At 41.8% G+C, this 23,731-nt stretch overlaps 1 protein-coding gene across 2 annotated transcripts in view; it reads left to right on the plus strand.

Moving 5' to 3' along the window:
* The first annotated feature begins 15,615 nt into the window (after window positions 1–15,615).
* SPEN (spen family transcriptional repressor) overlaps window positions 15,616–23,731 on the plus strand; it is an 89,734-nt gene continuing 81,618 nt past the window's right edge. The window contains exon 1 of one of the 2 annotated variants that reach the window (XM_020873819.2): window positions 15,616–16,041. In XM_020873819.2, the coding sequence (XP_020729478.2) occupies window positions 15,959–16,041 (83 nt within the window). In that variant the 5' untranslated portion in view covers window positions 15,616–15,958. Of the gene's footprint in view, window positions 16,042–16,486; window positions 16,572–23,731 lie in introns of those variants that run through there. The other variant, XM_020873820.2, reaches the window with a different exon arrangement.

A 23,731-nucleotide genomic window follows, 5' to 3' on the forward strand; every position in this document is an offset into this window, starting at 1 on the left:
CCGAAGCGAGCACTGTTTCAACAATTACTAGGCATAAATATTCCCGGATAAAATATACATAGTAATTTATATCTATGTTTTATCACATGTTCCAATAAGAATAAGATAATACAATATAATACAATAATACAATACAGTAGGAATAAGATAATATAGCTGAAGGTAAAAAAATGTTAATATCTGTATTTATCAGTACACAGGATTTTAAAGGTGGAGCTTGAGCCCAGCATGATAAATACATTTTCAGATAAAGCACATAGCAAAACTAGTTAACTGTTGCTCATTGGGGAACTAGAGCAGGCTCCAATATGACAGGTGGAGAAAACTTACTAAAAGGAAACCTCTGGGACTTTCCTGGTGGTACAGTGGATGGGAATTCACCTGCCAGTGCAGGGGACATGTGTTCGATCCCTGATCCAGGTAGATTCCACATGCTGCAGAACAATGAATGCCTGTGCACCACAACTACGGAAGGCTTCCCACTTCAGAACCTGAACTCTGCAACAAGAGAAGCCACTGCAATAAGAAGCCCATGCACTGCAATGAAGAGTAGCCCTCTCTCACCGCAACTAGAGAAACCCCTAGTGCAGCAAAGAAGAGCCAGTGCAACCAAAAAAAAAAAAAAAGGAAATTTCTGGGCACTTAATTTCTAGGGCATTACCAGTCTTGTGATGGAGTCAGTTTGTCATCATTGTTCTAATACTTTTACAGGAAATCCTACAAAAGCTGCAAAATCATTGGTGATTATTGAAGTACACACTTGAGAAACCAGTGTAAAGTCTGCCTTGTTGCATTTCTAAGCACTGTGTGGCTGGCTGAATTGCCTCAGACCACTGGTGAGCATCAGTACTTACACAAACGACAGGAAATCTCTGCTAGTCTTTGTCCTACTAACCAAATTCTTCTAAGTAATGACCAAATTCCAAGTTCTGAATTTTCAGATTTTGTAGGGTAGTATTCTTTCCCATAGAAATTGTGTATTATTGGTTATTATGGAACAGATATGAGGCAAGCAGCAGACCACATCTTGAGAGTGTAACAATTCTTCCAGAAGCCTAAAGATTTTGAATTTCTGATTCTTGCACTGATCCAGGAATCTTTTGAAATTAACACTACTTTGTACCATCATAGTCCCTAGAATCTCTCTCTCTCCAAATCCGCTCCACTGTAGTACTCTCCACTGTAGTATATTCCAAGGGTCAGACTTCATATACTTTTTTTTTCTGCAACCCAGTCCAGTCATGCTTTTGCCTCCTCTGCTCCACCAAAACCGCTCTTGCCAAGATCACCATTGATCTCCATGTTGCTCCAAGGGTCAGTTCTCAGGCCTCACCTTAACGTCTCGGCAGCATTCCACAGTTGATCACTTCCTCCTCCTTCAGATATTTTCTTCACCTAACTTCCAGAACACTACTCATCTCTTGGTTTTCCTTCTACCTAACTGGTTTGTTCCTACACAGTTGCTCTGCAAGTTCTTTTCTTCTGATACCTTTTTTTAAGTGAGAAATGTCTCAGGGCTTTCCTGGTTCTCTTTCCTTCTGTATCTACACTTATTCCCTTGGAGATGTCATTAAGTTTCAGACTTTAAGTGCCACTTATATGCTGACAACTCCCAAATACACACACAGACACAGATTATGCATTTTAAAATAATAATATATCTTCAGAACTTCCTCCTGAACTAGACATATCCAACAGCTACCTAATGTCTCCATTTAAATATTTAATAAATTTCAAGTTGAACATGTCCCAAACTGAACTCTTAATATTCCCCTGGAAAACTGTTCTATCTAGTGCTTCCTATTTCAGATGGTTGCAACTCAGTCTTTCTAGTTGCCCAGGTTAAAAACCTCAGGCTCATCCTTGGCTCCCCCTTCTATTAACTCTATATTTAACCCATCAAAAAGCCCTCTTGGATTTGCCTTCAAAAAAATCTATCCAGGATCCCTTAATCATTGAAGTTCTTATGTTTCATTTGGATTACTGAAAGAGCCTCCTTTCTAGACTTCTGCTTCTATCCTTGATCTTTTACTTTCAGTACTTCTCAAAACCTAAGTCATATCATGCAACAGCTCCATACCAATTAAAAGCCAAAGCCTTCCCACTTTGGCCCACCAGGTTCTACAGATCTGCCTCTCCCTCCCCTTACCTCTCTGACATCCATCATCTTCTATACAGCCTTGCTCACTGTTTCAGCCACACTGGTTTCCTGAGCTACTCTTCAGGTGCCAGTCATGCTTCTACATGAGTACCTTTGGACTTGCTGTTTCCACTCCCTGGAAACTCTTGCCTAAATATCCAGTTTGCTCCCTTAGCTCCTTCAAGTCTTCAGTATTTTCTTGAGGCCTAACACATGCTCCCTCTCTTTATATTTCATCATCTTACTGTTCCTATTATTTCTTTTTTATATGTATTCTCTCTTCTCCCTCTATTCCCCCATAGTAAGTTCCATGAGAACGATGATTTGTCTTATTCAGTGATGTATCTTAAGCACTTGGAATAGGATCTGGCAAAAGGTTGATCCTCAAGTACTATTTGTTAAACAAATAAAGATCTTGACTTTTAGAAGTCTTTTTGATGTATTGTCTAACTGGACCATTTAAACTATGATGCCAAAATGATAAGAGTATGGGTTTCATATAATCTGCACAACTGTCAGGACAGTATCTTGTTTTAGGAATAACCATATGAACTCTGGCAGAACAAACAAATGTTGGGTTGTTCAGGAGTATTTATTTTTATAGATATGCTTCTAGTTTTCTAAAAAATACACTGTTAGCAGCAGGGATTTGTTCTTTGAACTCCAATATTTCGGAAGTGCTGAACTTCTGAGTTTTGCCTCAGAAAGGAAAGGACTATTACAGCATGTGGGAGTGCTTAACTACTGCCAAAAATATTTGGAAAAACTTCTCATAATACTAAGTCTTTAAAGAAGATAATTTATCTTTTCCAGGAAAAGGTTACTATTGTTTTAAATTTGCTCCTATGCTAGAGTTTGGCATGAAAAGCTGGCCTTTCCTGGAACAATGAATAGAGATATTTAACATTTCTGTATGTTGTTTGGAAAAGGTGCACACAAGCTTTGACAAATGCCAAAAAATAAAACCAAAGGCTTGAGCCAAAGGGGCCTAGAACAGCACTCAATTCCACACTGGCTGTCTTAAGGATCCGAGTATAATTAATGGTTTTGGTTAACACCTAATCTCTTTCAGGGAACACAAACTGGTACAAATTAATTCAGAACCTGTTTTAGAATAAAAAAGAAAAACTAAAGGAACAATGGACTGGTAATCCTGGAATTCACTAGTCCTACCCGGTTTGACAAAGTGAAGAGACCCAGGAAAATACATATACAAAAGTATTTTCACTACTTGGGTAGATCATGAGACTATAAATTGGAAAGTGTTGAGGCCAACAAGAGGAGGAGGAGTGTTATTCCTGGATTTTTGTTCTACTGTTTTGCAAACGTATGGCACTGGCCAGAACAGACAGGTGAACAGTGCAACATACTACTTACTTTTTAAATGATAAACTATTTTTTAGAGCAGTTTTAGGTTCACAATAAAATTGAGTGAAAAGTAGAGCTCCTTTACATCCCGGGCCCTCAACACACAGCTTCTCCAACTACCAACAGCCCACACCAGAGCAATATATTTGTTACATTGACACATCACCACCCACGCCACGGTTTACATAAGGGCTCATTCTTGGTATTGTAAGGTCTATGGGTTTTGACACATGTATAATGACAGGTATCCACCATTGTAGTTATCATAGAGAGTAGTTTCACTGCCCTAAAGAGCCCCGTTCCCTGCAAATTCATCCATTCATCCCTCCCCACTGCATGCATGCTTAGCAGCGTCCAACTCTTTTTGACCTGCCAGGTTTCTCTGTCCATGGGATTTTCCAAGCAAGAATGCTGGAGTGGGTTTCTATGCCCTCCTCTGCAGGATCTTCCTGACCCAGGGATCAGGGATCGAACCCACATCTTTCATTTCCTGCATTGGCGGGCATATTCTTTACCACGACCACCACTTAGGCCTTGGGAACCACTGATCTGTTTATAGTTTTGTCTTTTCTAGAATATAGTTGGAATATTGTAGTACATATAGATATTACCTATGTTTAAGAAAATATGAATTGCAAACTTTTTTTGTACAAAAAAGGATGTGCTTTTTGTGTTAAATGGATTAGCAAATGGGAAATAAGTACTCGTTTTATAAAATTAAAAGATTCTAGGAATCAGAATTGTTTAAACAGATACTTCTGTCTGTATAAAGTGAAAGAAAGGTTGTTCAATCATTCCCTGAATTTCAACTGCTTGGCTGATGAGGGGTGTGGTACTTTGTTTGCATTAGTAGGGTGGCACATTCTAATTCCCCAATAATACTAAGAGTTTCATACTATCCAATTTTCGTTGTGCAGGCAAAAAGTAATAGATTTTAAAAACAATACATTTTAAGTAGAGCAACTATTCCCCAATATAAAATAAAAAAATTTTAAATATATTTCGTAAGCTCTCACCACCAAAAGAACTACAGTATTGTGCTTTACAGAATCTTGGGTATTAAAAAAATCAAAACTCTATGCAATGGTTTTAGTCGTACTGAGCCTCAAATAAAACTTGGACTTTGTCACTCCTCAGATGTTTCTTTCATCTGGAAGCCATCAAATACTGATCTATTCCTTTAACGACAAGTATAGTCTTTATATTTTCATCAATCATTATATATTAAACCCCCAGTTACTGAAACAGATAACCGCCTGTAATTATATGTACTAGGGGAAAAAAAAAAACCCAAAAAACTACTGTAGCTGTGACACCAAAAAAATTTTAGCCGGAAAAGCTGGCTAAATTATGAACACATGCTACTGTACTTTTTTTTTTTTTTAACTCATGCTACTGTGGGGGAAAAAAAAAAACACTGCACAAAATTAAACAAAAATATCTCGCGCAAAAAGCAGATCTAGAAGACAAATTTAGTAGCACTACTCTTTAATTTCCTGGCTTTGGTGATTTTGGAGTCGCAAAGTTAAGATCACAATGCCAAGATTCATATTTAAATATTTCCCTGGATGTCAGGAAAACAGCTCTTTCAGAATTTTAAATCACACTTTAAGGTAAAGGAGATTTTATTGAGTCAATTTGTTATTTATACATTCATAAGGGATTTTTAAAAGTTAAATGGAATATATCCTCAACCGACAAAATAAGCCATTCCAATCTATTGTTCAGTTTATAGCTCAGATATAAATAAGGGGCTATAAAACCTGATCTGAAAATAGTTGCGCAGTGCGTGCTTCACAGGCAGCCAATGAAAAGCAACTTCTCGCTTCTGAGGCTGACAGCACGGCAAAGACACTTTTTTTTTTTTTTTTAAAGAGACCGACCTCTTTGTTACCCTGTAGTTTAGCACCTTTGTTGGGTCTCCCAGCTCCGCAGTTTAATTTCCATTTGCAAAACGCCACTGCGGTTCAAGGCATTGCATTCCAAAAGGCTTAGTGCTCCTAGCAGCACAGAGCTGCAGAAAGCGCCTTCACTCTCAAGGTGAAATGACAGCTTCCCACGCTCGAGTTCTGAGCACTGCCTCGTAAAACCGATCCTTTTCACACAGCAAGTGCTGGGGTGAGAGCCCACTTTTCAAGGGCTTAGAAGGCAGGAGGCACTTGGGACTCCGTGCACGCCTCTCGGTGCTTTTCAGAGGTTCACACGCCGAGTGCTCACCCGGCGCGTGTCCGGGGCGGGTCGCGACAGAGCCTGAGCGCAGCTAGCGGCACGTAGGCGAAGAACAAAGGCGACCCGCCCGCCTTCGCTCCCGGGGGCAGCCCGGCGCGCGGTCGCCGGCGCCGGCCCCGCCCCCCCAGCCCTGCACCCGCGGCTGCGCGAAATGGCGGTCGAGCCACAAAATGGCAGCCGGGCCAGGCCCCGAGCTGGCGCTGGCGAATAAAAAGCGCCGCGGACCCCTCCCCCAGCGCAGCAATGCCAGCTCGAGCCTTCTCTTCATGGCAGTCTGAGCCCCGGCTCTCCTCGGGCATTGGCGCGCCTCCGTGGCTGCATGGAGACCCCCACCGGCCTTTCCACGCCGCCTCTCAAGTCCAAATGACGCGTCGCCTTTGTTTTTCCAAACGGCCCCCTCTTCGGGAGGCTCTTACTTTAAGAGAGTAAAGAACTGAGCGTTGCACACCTGCAAGGCGACCCTTGCCCTCCCAGGACGCCCCTTAAGCCGGGAGCACCTCTTTCCTGGGGGCTCCACACTCGCAGCTTTAGCTTCAGGTCGCCAAAGACAGAAAAGGGGGGGGATCAAAGAGGCCTCCAAATGATGGGAAATTAAGGAAACGGGGGGCAGAGCCCCAGACCAGTCCTTCGGCAGCTACGTCGAATCCCAACGCACTGAGCCCACAGCCCAGCGCGCAGCGAAGAGCCGCCGGTGGCCCATAGCGCGCGAGCATCTCTAGAGCCCCAATGTCGGCTTTGGCTCCACCACGCAAACATCCAGTGAGCGTTTTAGGCTTTTCACCATTGCCCTCTGCCCTCTCCCTTCTCCCTGTGTTGAGGGGCCTCGGGGGCTGGGCACGGGCAGAGGAAGGAGCGGCTGCTGTGGTCCCCATACTTTTTCCCCTGGCGTGAGGGTCTCGGTGGGCTTGGGCTTTGCTTTGGTCGTGGCTTGATAGATGGTGGCAGGAAGGTATCGGTGTACTTGGGGGTTTTCGCTTTTCCGTTTCTCAAACGCTCGCTTCCCTGCGCTCCCCATCCCCCAGCTTCCTTTGAAGTGCATCTTTCCAGAAACTTCTCAGGGAAACTCAGCAAAAAGCCGCAGGCTCCAAAATCGCCTCTCTCCCGGAGCATGCGCAACGCACTGGGCGGCAGGCTCGGTGCGCGCGTGTACGAGTGTGAGAGTGGTACGTGTGCGCGCGCGCGCTCGCCGTGCGAGGCGGGACGGTTCTCTCACAATGAAGGGAACAGGTTTTCTCCCCTCCCCCAACGTTCCGTCGTTGCGCAAGCGCGTTGAGCCAACTCCTCTGGCCTTTGCGAGAAGTGGGGGGAGGGGCAGGCCCAAAGGTCTGGAGTCGCGGCGTCGCGCACCTGCGCACTGGGTTGTCTTGGCCCGGCTTTTTCCGCGCAGCTTGTGGTACCGTCTTTGATGTGAAGTGCATCTGAGCACCTCAGTTGCGCCGTACTCATTGTGTCCTCTACTCCCACTCGCGGAAACTAGTCTCTTGAGGGGTTATTAATTACGTCCCGCGGGTTTCCTGGAGAATGGCCTTCCCTTTGTGTGTAAGGGCTAAGGTTGAACCGTGTCTCTTTAGCCCCCTTCCACTCCTGCCTGCGCCTTGACCCCTGACAGGAAAGTGTTGGAGCCTTATCCCAACTAGGGGAAACAGCTCTGATCGAAGGACCGGCTGATGGCCGCGCTGGCTTCCATCAGGCACTGCCTGCAGTTCTTGCTTACTAAATAAAGGTGTCCTTTATTTGGAACCCTGCGCTTGGTCCTCGACACCAGCCGCTGGTGGGGCTGGCAGCTGGGCTGGTCCTCCGAGTGTGGATGCAGACAAAGAAAGGGCTTTGGCGTGCCGCTCTTGTCTCCATTTGCAGAATTGAGGTTAGAGCATGGTAACCATAGTAACCGCGTTTACTTTTTTTAAGGTGCCTATTGTTTTGTTCTCTTTTCCTCTTCCTTTTGGAGTGTGGTGGAAATTATTACCAGGGTTGTAGGTTCTTAACCCGCCCGCTCCCTCACCCCCCAACTCTTTTACCTTGCCACGTATTTCACTTCCATTCAACCTCATTTTTGAAATCCAGCAGGTTCAGTAAGGGCCGCTTGGCAGGGCGTGGAGGCTTGCTACTTCTCCAGTCTGAGTTTTGTTTCCTTGCCACTCTTCTTTTGAAGTACACCACCTTCGCTTCCCTGGTGGACTAATTGTCTTTCTATATTCATTAGCCGTGTAATATACCTTCAGAGCCTAAGAGATGTAAGGTTTAAAAGAGAGAATTTGCGTAAAAGGCACCTTGGGGGCTCCTAGAGACTGATGTTCAATTGCAGTTTTGCATTTTATGCTCTCTAGCACCTGCTAACTTGCCCGCAGGTGCTAGTGAGCCACTGACCACGCCGATCCGAGGTCAGTCCAGGTCATCGCTCTGGGCGGAGCCACTCAGTGGGTCCTAGTTCAGGGAGATCTTTTTTCCTGCTGGGAATTTTGAGTTGGTGCCAGATTCCTAACAGGAACTCTTAGCTGTCTTGAATCGAATTCTGCCCCTGCTAACACGGTTACACTGTCTTTTGAGGCTTGGAAAAGATGAGATCAATTGCAATAGTCCCTTGAATTTGCAGAATTTCTGCTAGAGATTATGTCTTAACACATTATGGTTAATGAGAGTACTTAAAAACAAAGTTCCTACAATAAGGATAACACTACTAAATAAGGGGAAGAAAATTTTGAGTATGTACGTCTTGAAATTTTAGTTAGGCAAAGAATCAAATTTCTTATGTGCTAATAATTAGAATCTAGAGAAACTGATCTTAACAGAAACGACGTATTTAAGTTGAAAACCATGGAGAACAAAAGTAACCAGGTTTTAAAGCCCACTTTTTTGGGTGAATTTTTTTAAGTTAAGGGTTTAGGCTTGGGTGTGTGTTTAAATTATCTTGTGGGGGGTGGGTAAAACACAAACTGCTTTTGTTAGTTCGTCTCATTGTGCCCCTCCCACCAGCTAATAGTATATAGTGAAATCTTTCGTTATGATTCTTGCTGGTTCTGTTTTCTTAGATAAAGCATTTTAAGTTAATCTAGCATTTTCTAAGAGAGTTATTTTGAGGCAGATTATTTTCCAGCCAAAGTATTTTCAAAGTAGAACTGTAAGGGATGGTTTCTAGGACTTTTGTTGTATATAGGTTGAACAAATTCTATTACCTCCTTTATCAAAATACTGAAATTTAACTTTAAATTTAAAAATAATTTCAGCATTTAATTCAGAAGTGCATCATGTCCTACTTAACGTTTAAATAGAATGTGGTTTTATTTTAAGCCAAAAGGTTTCAAGTGTCTAATTATGGAATATATATAAAATTAGCAATCATTACCATCCTGAAGATTAATAGCAAAATACTGAAGCAGATATGACTTAAAGTAGCATCACTATTAAATAGCAAAATTTAATTAAAATGTAAACAGTTTCAAAACATATTTGGAATTAGCCGTGTAATGTACCTTCAGAGCCTTAGAGATGTAAGGTTTAAAAGAGGGAATTCAGGATGTCTTCTCTACTTCAAACTAGAGCAAGGCATTTCAGAGGAGCAGTAGGAGAGCTCAACACCCTAAATCTGAAAATTTCAGTACCCATGTAACAAGATACTAAGTATATTTGATTTGGTGCTATTGTTTGTGAGATGCTATCAAGTGTACTTTGATAGTTTTCTCTGAATTAATCAGCAGCCTTGATTTGCATTATGTATATTATGCTTACTTCTTGATGCTTAAGTGACAATCTCTTAGACCTGGGGTGTTTTGGCTATTGTATATCACTTACAGTGAAGAGGTGGTTTTTTCTCACATGAGGATTAGCAGCACAGTTTTAAAAGGTTGAATTAACTCTCTGAACCTACAGAGAATAATAGTAATAATGTTTTGTTCATGTGGGAGCTGTTACCATAAATATGTTGATTTAATGTAGTGAAGTACCAGCATTTCAGAGGAGCCCTTAACTAAAGTCCCCCAGAAGCTGACTTTGAACTCATTTTAACTTTTTTCTAATTGCAAGAGCAATACATGTTAACCAAAGAGAAGTTAAGACAATATAGATGAATGAGAACTTTAAAAAAAGTTTTGAATTCTGGACTTCCCTGGCAGTCCAATGGTTTGGACTCCGGGGCTTGCACTGCAATGGTTATGGGCAGTTCTATCCATGTTTAGGGAACTAAGATCCCCACAAACCTCAAGATGCAGCCAAAAAAAGAAAAATTGAATTCTACCACTTAGAGACAACCATGATCAATATTTGTTAATTTCCTTCCTATTTTTTATTCAATGCCATCAGTTCATTTCAGTCACTCAGTCGTGAGTGACTCTCAGCGACCCCATGAATCGCAGCACACCAGGCCTCCCTGTCTATCACCAACTCCCGGACTTTAGTCAAACTCATGTCCATTGAGTTGGTGATGCCATCCAGCCATCTCATCCTCTGTCGTCCCCTTCTCCTCCTGCCCCCAATCTCTCCCAGCATCAGGGTCTTTTCCAATGAGTCAACTCTTTGAATGAGGTGGCCAAAGTATTGGAGAGTTTCAGCTTCAGCCATCAGTCCTTCCAAAGAACACCCAGGACTGATCTCCTTTAGGATGGACTGATTGGATCTCCTTGTACTCCAAGGGACTCTCAAGAGTCTTATCCAACACCACAGTTCAAAAGCATCAATTCTTTGGCGCTCAGCTTTCTTTATAGTCCAACTCTCACATCCATACATGACCACTGGACAAACCATAGCCTTGACTAGACCATTAGTAAATTGTATTCCCAATTCTAAATATTAGATATATTAGCAGTATTTCCTCATACAGGGAAGAAAGTTACTTTTAGCAACTTTCCAAGGAAATGGTAGAAATATAAAAATTGATTTTTTAAAAAGAAAATATCAGCCATTATATCCATTTATGGAAAACCAAAAACAACGTGGAATAAATACTTTAACTTTCTTAGAGAATTGAACAGTAAAATAGATTGTGAAGTGTGAAAGAATGATTTAGAGGACTGGCTAGCTAATACTATTCAACTGATTGGAGTTTTATCATTGATGTATGTATAATTTCACTTCAGTGAGCCTCCTATATAAAAATAAATCTGTTAATAGACTGGTCTTTTTATTCAGTTGACCTGCAAAACTAGCAAGGTGTCAAAACACTCTTTGAGAATAATGTAGTAGTTTTGTCTGTTTTATTTTCTACTGTTCTGGGGAGAAAAAAACTGATTCTAATACTAGGAGGTTGCTTGTATTGTCAGGTTCTCATGTGTCTCATGTGCTTTTAATGTCACCTTTCTGAATTATCTTTCATATTCATGGGAAAATTCACTTCACCATCCATTTATCATAGATGAAAGAAGAGATCACATCCTACTTTTTGATCTTTTTCAGTGACCATAAGTTATTAACTGTTAAATTAAAACATAACAAAACATTTTAGAACTAGTTAGTATATTTTCATGTTATGCCTTTAGGAACAGTGCTTATATTTTAAGTATGTTTTCTTATGAAAAAGTTCATAGTGTGGAACTCGACTGGTAACCAAATTTTTGTTAAATATCTGGTAACTATTCTGTCTCCTATTTTAATGGTGATATTAATTTATCTGCTCTGTTGGCTCCTTAGCATTCAAAGCTTGAGTTTGAGGCTCAGATGCTTTTCCCCACTGGGCTTCCATTACACATGACTGAACTCTTTGAGCACATCTGGCATGCTAAGTACAGGCAGTCCACACAGTGAAAATGAGACCTGATTAAAAGCACATCTATTTTAATTTCACTTTGCAAATGGCTCTGCTTTTAATGTCACCTTTCTGAATTATCCTTCATACTCATGGGAAAATTCACTTCACCATTCATATATCATAGATGAAAGAAGAGATCACATCCTACTTTTTGATCTTTTTCAGTGACCATAAATTATTAACTGTTAAATTAAAAAATCAGAGAATAAAGAGTGGGCTGTTTTTCTTTTGAAAACATACAAAAATAAATGCTTATGAAAACAATTCTGCCCTTGTAAATATTTGTAAATAATTCTGCCCAAGGACAGAAACAAAGAAAAGTTTTCCCAGTGTTCCCTGATACGTGTTAAAAAACATGAAAAGCACTGAGAAAACCCATTTGATTTTTAGGGCTGTGCAAAGGGCATGTACTTACCAGTTTTGTTATTAAGAGTTTTGCAATAGAAAAAGTCAGCAAAAGAGTTCAAGGAACTTCATAGTTGATACACAGCCATACATGCTGATGTTACTATAACACCTGGCTCTAATCCTGAAAAGCTATAAATTGATCATGGTATGTTTTTAACTTCACCTGATGCTTACTTCTGATATTAATATGGAATTACCAGTCAACTTAATAGTATTCATGATATTTTTAGGCTGTGTTACTTTAAAATACTTTTACATGTATTATCTTCCTTGATACTTCTAGCAACCTTACTAGATAAGGATATTCAGACTTTAAGGAATTTAACTGACTTTACTAGGCCATCTAGTCAGTGACAAAAATGGAACTGAAATTTTTGACTCAACGCAGGGGTACTTCCATTATGCTATAATGTCTCTCATTCATACCATTAATGTTTTTCAGTATCCTTCAAAGTTCAAGGTTAAGTAGTGTTATGCTGAAGAATCAGTAAGGAGCATGGACATTACTTTTAACCAGTGCATGTTAACTTTTGTAGAAATGGATAGAATTCCCATCTGATTGCTCATTGGAACTCAGCATCTATAATGTGATCTACTTTTCCTTCAAATGAATTTGCCTAACTGAAGTCAGAATAGTATTTTTAGGGGCATCACAGGAACATACTAAAAATTTGAACAGAAATAAAATTGTTTTACTCATTAAATAATCTGTATGTCTATTTAGGCTGATGTATTGAGATTTTAATAGGCTGAGAATTCTCTTTTGAGAAGTGTATATCAGATTTTTAAAAACCCAAGAAGCTAAAATGAATACCTTGCTTGCTACTTTTGGTGCCTATAATTCTGAAAACAAGTATAAAAATAACACTTGAAGAGAATCTGAGTATGAAGTGCTATCAAGTAATGTTTAATGGGATTTTGCTAGCCCAAATATGAGTGTGTGTGTGTGTGTGTGTGTGTGTGTGTGTGTGTGTGTATGTATATATATTGTGCCTCGTGTCTTGTGTAATCTTGGTTCCCTAATCAGGGATTGAACCTGGACCCTGGGCAGTGAAAGCGCTGAGTCCTAACTGCTGGACAGCCAGGGAATTCTCTAGCCTTTATATTGGTAAACAGAGACTGTTTCTCAGTTGTTTGATAAATCTTTGGCAAACTGGGAAATGATATTAACTTCATTTGGCATTTGCTAATCATATTCTTGATACCCTGTGATCTCTAAAGGTCTTTGGGAGAACTTTAACTCAACTTTGCTTAACAGTTTGTATGTTAGTAATTATCCACTCCACAATTTCTCTTCTGCTACCCCCTAAAAGGTGGGAGGCTTGGAAGTATTTGCAAACAACTTTGCTATTTCAAATTAAATTTTATGTAAAATTACATATCTACTCTGCTTTTTACATGGAGAAACAGCACAGCTGTAACAAGATCTTTAGGAAAATCTAAGAGAACTACAGTTAAAAAAATTTAGTTGGCAAACATGTTGCTTTCAATTTTCATTTAATGTCTCCCTATTCTTGTGCCATGGGTAAATTATAAATACTTCTTAATTGATTCTTATTTTGTTTTAGCTTATCCTTTTATTATTCTGTGGGAGTTATAGATGGATACAAAATACCACATTTAATAATGACTCTAGCCTTTCTTCTAATGATTTTGCTCTAAAAGCCACCCCACCCCTTTTTCAGCCCTTGAATTTTCTTCAGCACGATTTTAACTGAAGGCTGTGTTCAAGGTGAGATATGTTCTTTATTTCTCTAATTGCAGGGTGCTGTTTTTTGAACCTTCTTTGTTGCTCCTTAAAATGAGATTGAGCTGAGCCTCTTCTGTTCTTCCTGTGACACTAAGAAGATGCAGCTATAATTCAGGCCCTCTCAGGTTTTAAATGAGTAATTTACATAATATTTTAAAGTGTGTTTCAAATTGTGGCTGCTTATATAGAAATTTATGCTTTGTGGAAAAATGCCAGTCAGTTCAGCGCTAACTGCAGCCATGTATATAGAACTATGTAGTTCACGAGTGTAGATAACTGTATGCTGGCCTGACACTCATGTGATAATTGTGACAGAGAAATGGCCAAATATAAATGTCTAGTCCTACATCTGAATATAGGTTGATTTGCTTTTACTGAGCAATCAATTCCATAATACTTTCAAGAAAAAATATTTCCATGTCATTTAATGACTGATTTGCATGAAGACAAGGTGAACCTCTGGGATGGCATTAAAGGCCTTAACTAAATTACGAATGACTGCCACTATAGGAGCCTGGTGGGCTGCCGTCTATGGGGTTGCAGAGTCGGACATGACTGAAGCGACTTAGCAGCAGCAGCAGCAGCCGCCACTATTGTGGTACTTTTTTATGAGTAAGTTGTAAAAATCCAAAAATCATTTCAATGGATAGTAAGGTTATCTCCTGAGGAGGGACATCTTGTTCTGTAATTGTTGTAACTGTTTAAGGGGTTGGGGGGCTTATTTAGCCTTCTAATATCCTAAGAGTGAGGAAGAGAAGATCTCAGTTGAGCAGACCTGCTGAGATCAAGCTTAAGTACAGTATAGACCCTGAACCCAAATACAAGATTAAAGTTGATATGACTATCTGACATGACTTTGACACATCATTAAGAAGCTTATGTTAAGCTATATGAAGAACAAAAAACCTACTTGGAGCTTTACCATCTGTGGAATTGAAGAGACAATTTAACTATGTACAGGTGACCCCAGGTGTTAGTGCCATTAATTATGGTGACCATATGTTCCAATTCAAAGTATCAGTTTGATAAGTTGGCTTGTATTTAAGGAGACAGTGAATGAGATCTAATATTTAAAATCTGGTCTGTAAAGCACTACACCTATGATTGTTTTTCTGTAGATAAAAAACGTAAAAGAAAATTGAGCTGTTGACAGTTCTAAACAATTCAATTTTTCTGGACTCAATACCGTTGCCTTACTTTTGTGGGTTTTCTTCGGGGCTCTGATAACTAAAAAGTTCAACTGTAGGCTTTAAAATTTTAAAGCTCTTAGGTCTGGAAAGGCTGGGGTTCCAATCCCCTCCCTCTGCTTAGATTTTTATAGTAAATTTTCTGAGAGGAACACTATCCAGACATGTAACCATCTCACTTCAGTTCTATTCTTGGTATACCATAACGATCAACAAAGAGATCTTGCAAACGGTTTCGCAAGATCTTATATAAAATAAAATTGCTTAATGTTACAAGCTAATGATTCTTGGGAGGGATGGGTTTCTGCAGCCGTCATAGCTTAGATGGGCGGTGAGAAAGGCGGCCTTGTTCTGACACTTTCCCAAGCAGGCGCGGCTCCAAGTGCCCGGAAACGGCCAGAAACTGACCAAAGGTGAGCAGGGGAAGGAGTCCTGACTTCTCCTAGGAGAAGCCTCTTTGACACTCAGCCTTGTGAATACCAACCCCCTTTCTCTTTTCTTCCCCCAGGCCAACGCCTGGGACCCCAGCTCGAGGCGCTGGAGGCGGTACCTTCTGCACTTGCTGTGCCCCGAGCCAGAAAGAGCGCTTGACCTGACTGTATGCTGCGCGCCTGCGCACTGGGACGGAGCGCGTGAGCGTTCCTTCCTGGCCCCGCGTTCTTCCCTACCTCGCGCGCTTGCGCGCCGACTGGGAGGAACTCGGCGTCTCGGCCTCGGCGGGCGGTCGGGCGAACGAGCGCGCGCCCGCGGTGAGGGAGGCGGGCCGCGCGCGCCGGTGGGAAGCGTCCGGCTGCCACAGCGCCAGCTCCCTCGTAGTCGCTGCCGCCCGGGTCCCGCTCGCCCCTCCTCCCCGCTCCCCCGCCCGCGGCTGCCCGGGCGCATGCGCCTCCGGAGCGCGAGGGTCGGCTTCGGGTGTGTGGTGGCGGCAGAGCGGAGCTGCGAGGCCCAAGAGTCAGAACCTGGGGGAGAGGGATGGTCTCTGCACGGGGGGGAGCCGGAGGAGCCGCCGCCGCTGCCGACGCCACCGCCGCAGCCGCCGCCGCCGCCGCCTCCTCGGCGCCCGCCTCCCGGCGCTGACGGGCTTGTACGAAGCCGGCGAGGGGGAACCCTCACCAGCGGTCGCCAGCACACCGCCCAGCATGGTCCGGGAAACCAGGCACCTCTGGGTGGGCAACTTACCGGAGAATGTGCGGGAAGAGAAGATCATCGAGCATTTCAAACGGTGAGTGACACGAGGCCTGGGGCCGCGCTCTCTCCTCGGGCACCGCTGCCCACTCCGGCCCGTTGCCGGCCCCTCCCCGTGCGCGGAACTGGTGAGGGGACCCGGGCCAGACCCACGGACCGGTGCGGAGGGCGCGCGGCTGCCTGGCCGCCTCTCTGTCCGCGTCGCGGCGTGGGGCCTCGGCAGAGCGGGCCCGGCTCCCACCCTCTCCTTCCCAATAAGGAGGCGACTGTCGCTCGGTCTCAGCGAAGCCGGCGCCGGGAGGGTGCTCTCGGGCTGGCCAGCCTACGGTGGGGTCGCGTCCTTGCGCGCCGCTGCCCCGGTTCGGTGCGGCTGTCCCGGCCAACACGCCCGAACCGAGCCGTCTCTCGGCCGGGACCCGAACCCCTACCCCGCCCCGACAACCCCCGGCCCGGCCAACTCCCGAGCCCCGCAGCAACTCCCGCTCCTCGCCCTGCGGACACGTGGATATGTCTGACCTAGAGAGGGTTTTGTGCGAAAGGAAAGCTTATACAAACGGAAAAGTCTTGGTAGGTGACACGGGGGCATCTCGGAACTGGAAAGACACTACTGGATTCTAGGGACCTCTCAAGGAAGGCTCACAGACCTAGAAACTAAATGGACACAAATGTTTTAGATTCTCCCCACCTTGTTTTTGTGGGGTTGGGCGGCGGATGGTGTCCGAGAATAAGCTGGTGCGTCTGTTTCGGCTTTTTCGCCTTCCTGCCTTCAGCGCCCTGGGTTCCCTGGATGGGGGGGACGGTGGGGACCGAGCGCTCGCAGAGGAGGAGCCGCCTCCTGCAGCAGAGTCCCCGCCGCACCGGCTCTCCGTCCTCGGGGTCTGAACACTGGGCAGCCTTCTTTATAAGGGTGCTCCCCTCCCACCCAGAATTCCTACATCAGCGGTTTAAAAATGTAAGCCTTAAAAAAAAAAAAAAAATATATATATATATATATATATAAAAATTAAGCCTTTTCAGGTTAAATGTGGCTCTTCTAGAAAGCTTTTTCCCAGGGTGTATTTTTTGTTCAGGGTTAGTGGGGTAGTGAAGGGTAAATGTTCTTGATACATTTTAGTTACTTAGTAGCGTTCAGCGTTTGTTTTTATTTTGTGAAATCACTGTCTGCCATCGCTGCTGGAGCTCTCGGTGTGAAATAACCGAAAATGACGCTTTACTGAACAGCGATGTAAATCGAGAGGACCGTGGCAGATACGTGATAGTCCTCGGAAATGACAGTTTCTTCCGATATTCGAGACCTCGGAAGGTTTTAAGTTTGGTTTACTTTTAATTCCTCTTACTATCTAGTGAGTGAAGGAAATTATGGAGCGCCCTTATTAGTGAGTCACCATGGGAAAAATAGGTTGCGTCGCTCGCTCCTGAGCAGCTTGGATCAGGAAATGGAAGCAGCGGCAGCGGAGCTCCGCTCTTTCAAATGGAGGATCATTGATTCTGTTGGTGGTTGCTGTTACTGGGGTATTAAATCTTCACCGCTGGAACGCGCGTCTGCGCGTGTCCGCGTGTGAAAAGGAGCCTGGAATAGTGAGGCCATTCATAACCCACTAAAGCTGTCCTCGGCGAGACTGGGGGAGGCGCGCTTCCAGGGACTCCCGGTGTTTACTACGTTGTGCTGAGAAACCAGGCAGCGGGAAGGCAGGAGCAAAACCTCGCCTGTGTCCCCTGTGACAAAGGGGAGATCTCGGGCTCGTGGGGAAGCAGATGGGAACTCGATCCCTGGCGCTGCTCCACCCCTTACCCCATACGGAGGCCCCGTATCTTCAATGTTTTGGTGGAAAAATAATTTAGGCGTAAGATTTTTGGAGTGGAAAAGCCACTTAGATGCGCTTGCTTTTTATCTTCTTGCGGACCTTCTCTATAGGTCTCCGCCTGGGAAACTCGTAGGCACCGACGTGCAAACACGTGCATTGCAGCATTTGCTTTGCCCCTCAGTATTACGTGACCAGAAGTGTCATTTCGGCATTATGCAGATTCTAGAAACAGTGTCTGCCTATCGCGGGCAGTTTGACTCCTCCGGCGAGATGAGGGGTTCGAGAGGAAAAAGAAAGTCATCCGAGGGAGTCTTGGAAGGTTTTTAAGTAGATGGTGCTGCCGTCCGGCCTGTGTGAATGACTTTCTAAAATGGCGGCCAAGACCCACTTTATGTGGGAATCAGCAGAGCTGATCTCAGAATGCACAGAGGGAGGAGCGGGCGGAGGATGCGAGCTGCCTTGGAAGGCGGCGGTCTGCAGGAACGTTTCTGTATTAAAGAGGGTTTAGCTGGCACATTGCTCAGGACTACATTTAAAGCAGTGTGTTACCTATTGCAGAGCAAAAGCAGATGCTGTTGATGAAAGCAGATTGTCTTAAAATTAAGTAGACCGAGTGTCGCTGACACTCCTTTATATTTTTAAAACGACTTTTGAGAATTTTAAACAAGTTTGCTCAGATCTTTGGATAGACAGTGCATTCTTAGTGGGTTTAGAGAGTATAAAAAGGTTTACAGAGAAAAATCTTCCCTTTAGTCCAATCCTGAGAATTCCAGTTCCCACTCTCCACCCCCCACCCCACCCGCCCCGGCCCCCCACCTCCTACTCCCTTAACAGGTAATCTCTATGTCTGCCTTCTTGTTTATCCTTAAACGTGTACAAGAAATATTCTTGCTGATCCAGCTGTGGCGCTAAATGGACTTTGGAGAAATTCAAGGCCTTTTATCCTTATTGTAGAGAACGTTTTGTAAAATATGTGATTGCTACAGGGAGGGAAATTAAATGTGAATAATTTAAGTGAAAGGGATAAAACAGTGATTGCACCAGAATGGTAGTTCTGCAAGAAAACTTAAGAATATTCACTTCTGATGTCTTCTAGAAATCATAATGAGAAAAACCATACCTATGCCTATACTAAGACTGAGGTTAAAGTACCTGCTTTCACTGTTTTCCCTAGCTGATTTCAACGTTAACTAATAACTGTTTTATGGGATTAAGCAGTGTACACTGGGAATACATTATATAAAATGTTTCAAAATGAATGTTCTTGTAAAGGTGATAAGGCTTTGTAGTAAGTGTTTGAATTTTAAAGAATGATTCAAAGAGACAGCTTTGGGAGCAGGATAGTTGAGAAGGATTTTGGGATGGGGTCGATCAGAGCAAATTCTTTTATTTATGTTTTGATCAGTGTTCGGTAGAAAATAGATTGAAGGAAGCTTGCTTATTTGGCTTTTTTCTCTGTGCTAAAGACCAAACCTTCAGAATGTAATCAGAACATTTTCAAAATTTGGCTTTACCTTCTTGCAATAAGAATAATATAATGTGCTCATTATTTTAATAGCATTCAATATACTGATTGAAAAGAATTAAATGAGTATTTCTGAATCAAATTTTATTTAACAAAGATCCATTGCAGAGACTGAATTTGCACAATAGAGAAAGTCCTTTCCTTTGTATGGTGTGTTAGCTGGATTGAAGGGGGATGGGAGGAGTTATACAACAATTGGTTGCTGTCTTAGTTGTTAGAGGGAGAGGTGTGTGTGCTGAGGCAACTCCCTGAATTAGAATGAGCCAATGAATAAAACCCTTCAGAAGAAAAAAATTTTTCTGTATTTTATTTTCAGATTTGAAGTAAATCACATATTCAGGTTCTTCCTCTCCATTCTCAGTTCTAAAGAATAGGTTGAAGATCTTAGAGAGGTTGAGCAAGGTAGTACATGTAAAATTTTTGTCAAAGAATGAAACTCAGTTTTAGCTGGTATATATGTTACATTACATGAATTTGGATAGCTTTACTTCTGGGACACAATAATAAAGTATTGTGGTAGAGTTTCCTTATCCTCACATACTGTATGACTAGGGATATTTTTAGACTTAAGCAAATTTGACTCACCCTAGCCTGCATCACTGCTTTATGGTTTATTCTTTTAGGCTAAGGTGGTTTCTATGAAGAAACACCTCTGTTTATGAATGTTATAATTTTGAATACCTATTTTCATGATAGGCTTTTGCACATTAAAACAGTGAAATAAAATACTTTTATACCCATTTTGAAAAATAGCATTAAAAATTAACACAGAGTGCTTGAAATGTATTTTATTTCCTGAGTTAGAAATGCCCCTGGCAGATTGGAGGAGAACAGAGGGCTCAGTGCCAGGAAGAAAGAAGGTGTTTGACTTGTGTAGAGGGCACCTTTTTCCAACTATCTTTCTTGTAGACTGATTGCTCAGGCATTGTATTGTTTGGTATGCTTATGAAGAGATTTCAGGCTTGATTTCGGAGACACTTTTAATCTTGTGAGCACCAATGCTTCGGAAAGACGCACAGATGTTATAGGGATAGTGGTAATCTGAAATTTCTTCCAAATAGTCTTCCAAATCTAATTTTCCCCTTAGTTTCCAATTTTGCTCAAATTTTTTTAAAAATTGAATTTTTTTGTGAAAACTAACATATTCCGTTTGGGGACTATGTGTTTGTTTTTTTTTCTGCTTTTACTTTTAAGAGTCCCTAGTGTTTGAGCTGTATTAAACTAGTCCACAGTATGTAGAGTAAACATTGCAGTCTGAAAATACCTTGAGTGTATATAATCATTAAAATTGTGCTCCCAAGTGTCATTATTGGATGCTTTGAAATAAATTGTTGTTCATCAACTTTAACAGACATATATTAGTCTGTTGAACAAGGAGACTAACTAAAGTAACACTTTTCTATATTAAAAACACTTTACTATTTGTTTTAATTTTTTCTTTATTATATGCCTTCTATCTACTCATATTTTGAGTGAAAATAGCATGCTCTGTTGTGGAAATCAATTAGGATGTTTAATAAACTTATTAGAAATTATATAATTTTGTGTGCTGTCTAGCTGGTTTTTAGCATGTGGAAGTATGCTTTGCAGTGAGGTGTTCTTGCTGTAATGTTAAAATATTGAGATAGTCACATTTTTTCCCCTTACATGTGTCTCTGTCTGCCAAGCTGAAAATTTTAAACATCTTAAAAAAACCCACAGTGGTATGTCTCTATAAAACCCTAACTTAAATTTAGTGAATTCTTGGATTTAATTACTTAGGATTTCATTTTGATTACAGGATGAATTGAAATCTAGCATGTTTAAAGATTTTTATTATATGAGAACTGCTCCATTTCTTACAGTTAAGGAATATTTGTGGAAAATTCAAATGGAAAACCCTTATTGTTACTTGTGTTTTATACTTGGTGCTAGATTTTTGGTCCAGCATTAAACTTCGGGAGTATGTGTATATCTTTGTATCTTTGTATTAGATGCTGAGTTTCGGTTACATTGACAAATGAAATGAAGATTTTTCTGGTTATATCTTGTATTGACTTTGTTACAGTCTTAATCATGTTTATGCACAGTATATGTACTCTTACATATAATACATTTATAGTTTCTTTGGGCTTTCCTGGTGGTTCAGATGGTAAAGAATCTGCCTGCAATGCAGGAGACATGGGTTCGATCACTGGATTGGGAAGATCTCCTGGAGAAGGGAATGGCTACCCTCTCCAGTATTCGTGCCTGGAGAATTCCATAGACAGAGGAACCTGGTGGGCTGTAGTCCATGGGGTTGCAAAGAGTTGGACAGCACTGAGAGACTAACATAGTTTCTTTGATTCTTAAAATAGACTCAGTGATTTTTTTTTTAACTTTCACCCAATCATTTTATTCCTTTTATTTAAAAACTAAAATATTTGTACTCTGCTTAAAAACATTTTGTATTTTACATTTGACATATAGTGATTTGCATCTTTTGTAAGTCAGTAAATTGGTAGGTATGAATTTTTTTTCAGGCATTACTTTTTGAAAAGAATAGTAGAGCCCACCAAAGAAGTTGGTTGTCAATTGTTTTTTTTTTTAAAGATTTACTTAATTATTTATTGGCTATGGTGGGTCTTCCTTGCTTCAAGCAGGCTTTCTCTAATTGAGTCTAGTTGTGGCAAGTGGGGACCGCTCTTGGCGGTGTGAGGGCTTCTCATTGCAGTGGCTTCTCTTGTTGAGGAGCATAGGCTCTAAATATGTGGGCTTCAGTAGTTGCAGTGCCTGGGCTTAGTAGTTGTGGCACATAGGCTTAGTTGCTTCCTGGCTTGTAGGATCTTCCCAGACTAGGGATCTAACCAGTGTCCCTTGCGTTGCAAGGCAGATTCTTAACCATTGGACTACCAGGGAAGCCCTTCAACCCTTACTTTTTAAAATTCATGCTTCATGCTGTCTGCATTAAAGGCTCTTTTACACTCAAGATTTTTAAAATTTTATTAAAAGTTTTTTGTGTTTTTTTTGCCGGGGAGCTGCATGTTTTGGCATGTGGGATCTTAGTTCCTCAACCATGGAACCAATCCATGCGCTCTGCAGTGGAAGTGTGGACCCCTAGCCACTGGACTGCCAGGGAATTCCCCACTCAAAATTATTTAAGTCATCTGAGATTAAAAGAAAAAATATGTTAAAAGTTTAGCTCTTTACTGTATCAAAAGGATATTAGATTCTTCAATGAAAACTATTGCCATTTATACCAGAACTTAGGAGGAAGTACTTAAATTTGGCTTGGAAAATACTGTATCTTTATTTTTACTAACTTCTTATCAGAATTTAGCATTTCTGTCAACTCTTAACTGTATCGTGGTGTAGTACCAGTATATGAGCAGTACCTGTGATGATCACCAACACCAATCAGATGTATTTTTGTATTTCACATTACAGTTGTTGCAGATATCTCGTTTATGCTCATCACAACTTGAAATGACAATAACTTTTAGACCTGCTAAATATTTCTATTTAATGCATTAATAAGGGTGTGTACACACACACACACACACACACATTCTTATATATATATGGCGGCTTCCTTGGTGGCTGAGATGGTAAAGAGTCCTCCTGCAGTGTGGGAGACCCAGGTTCAATCCCTGGGTCAAGATCTGTGTCTATGTATGTGCAGGTTACTGCAGACAGCATGAAGCATGAATCTCTCTCTCTCTCTCTCTCTACACACACACACACACACACACACACACACATGATACTGTATAGTCAATCTGTGTTGTGGATATACTTTTATTTTTTATTTTTATTTTTTTTGTGGATATACTTTAAAAATTCTTCCTTGGAGCATTTTGAACATACACAAAAAGTAGAAAAGCAGTAAATTAATCCCATGTACCCATCATTTAGCTCCAGTGACCATCAGCCATGACCTGTTCTGCTTTATGAGGAAAAAGAAAGTACAGGAAGGGATGGGGAGTAAGGGGGTGGCAGTGATGAGGAAGGCCTCTTTGAAAAGATAATATTTGATTCACAGGAATGAAGACCAATCCATATAACTAGATCCACTGCCTGTTACTTTTTTCATTTAAAATTTATTTTGAAATAGTTAAGGAAAAGTACAAAGAATTCCCACATTCCTTTCACAAAGATTCCTCAGTTGTTAGCATTTTGCCACATTTCTTCCATTACCTTCTCTTGTTGTCTCCTGGCATATCATCCTTTCACCCTTATATTCTCCAGTGTGTACCTCCCGAAAGCAAAGACACTCCTGCATTTCACCATACAGTGTTCTCAGCCAGGAAATCAACACTGGTATAAGAGTATTACCCGGTCCAGAGACCTCATTCAAATGATGCCAGTCATCCCAGCAATGTTCCTCTTTCCTTTTTAATCCAGGATCCTAGCCAGTACTATGTATTGCCTTTGGTTGT

The sequence above is a fragment of the Odocoileus virginianus genome, chromosome 11 (assembly GCF_023699985.2).
Source record: "Odocoileus virginianus isolate 20LAN1187 ecotype Illinois chromosome 11, Ovbor_1.2, whole genome shotgun sequence".
Classification (NCBI taxonomy): Eukaryota; Metazoa; Chordata; class Mammalia; order Artiodactyla; family Cervidae; genus Odocoileus; species Odocoileus virginianus.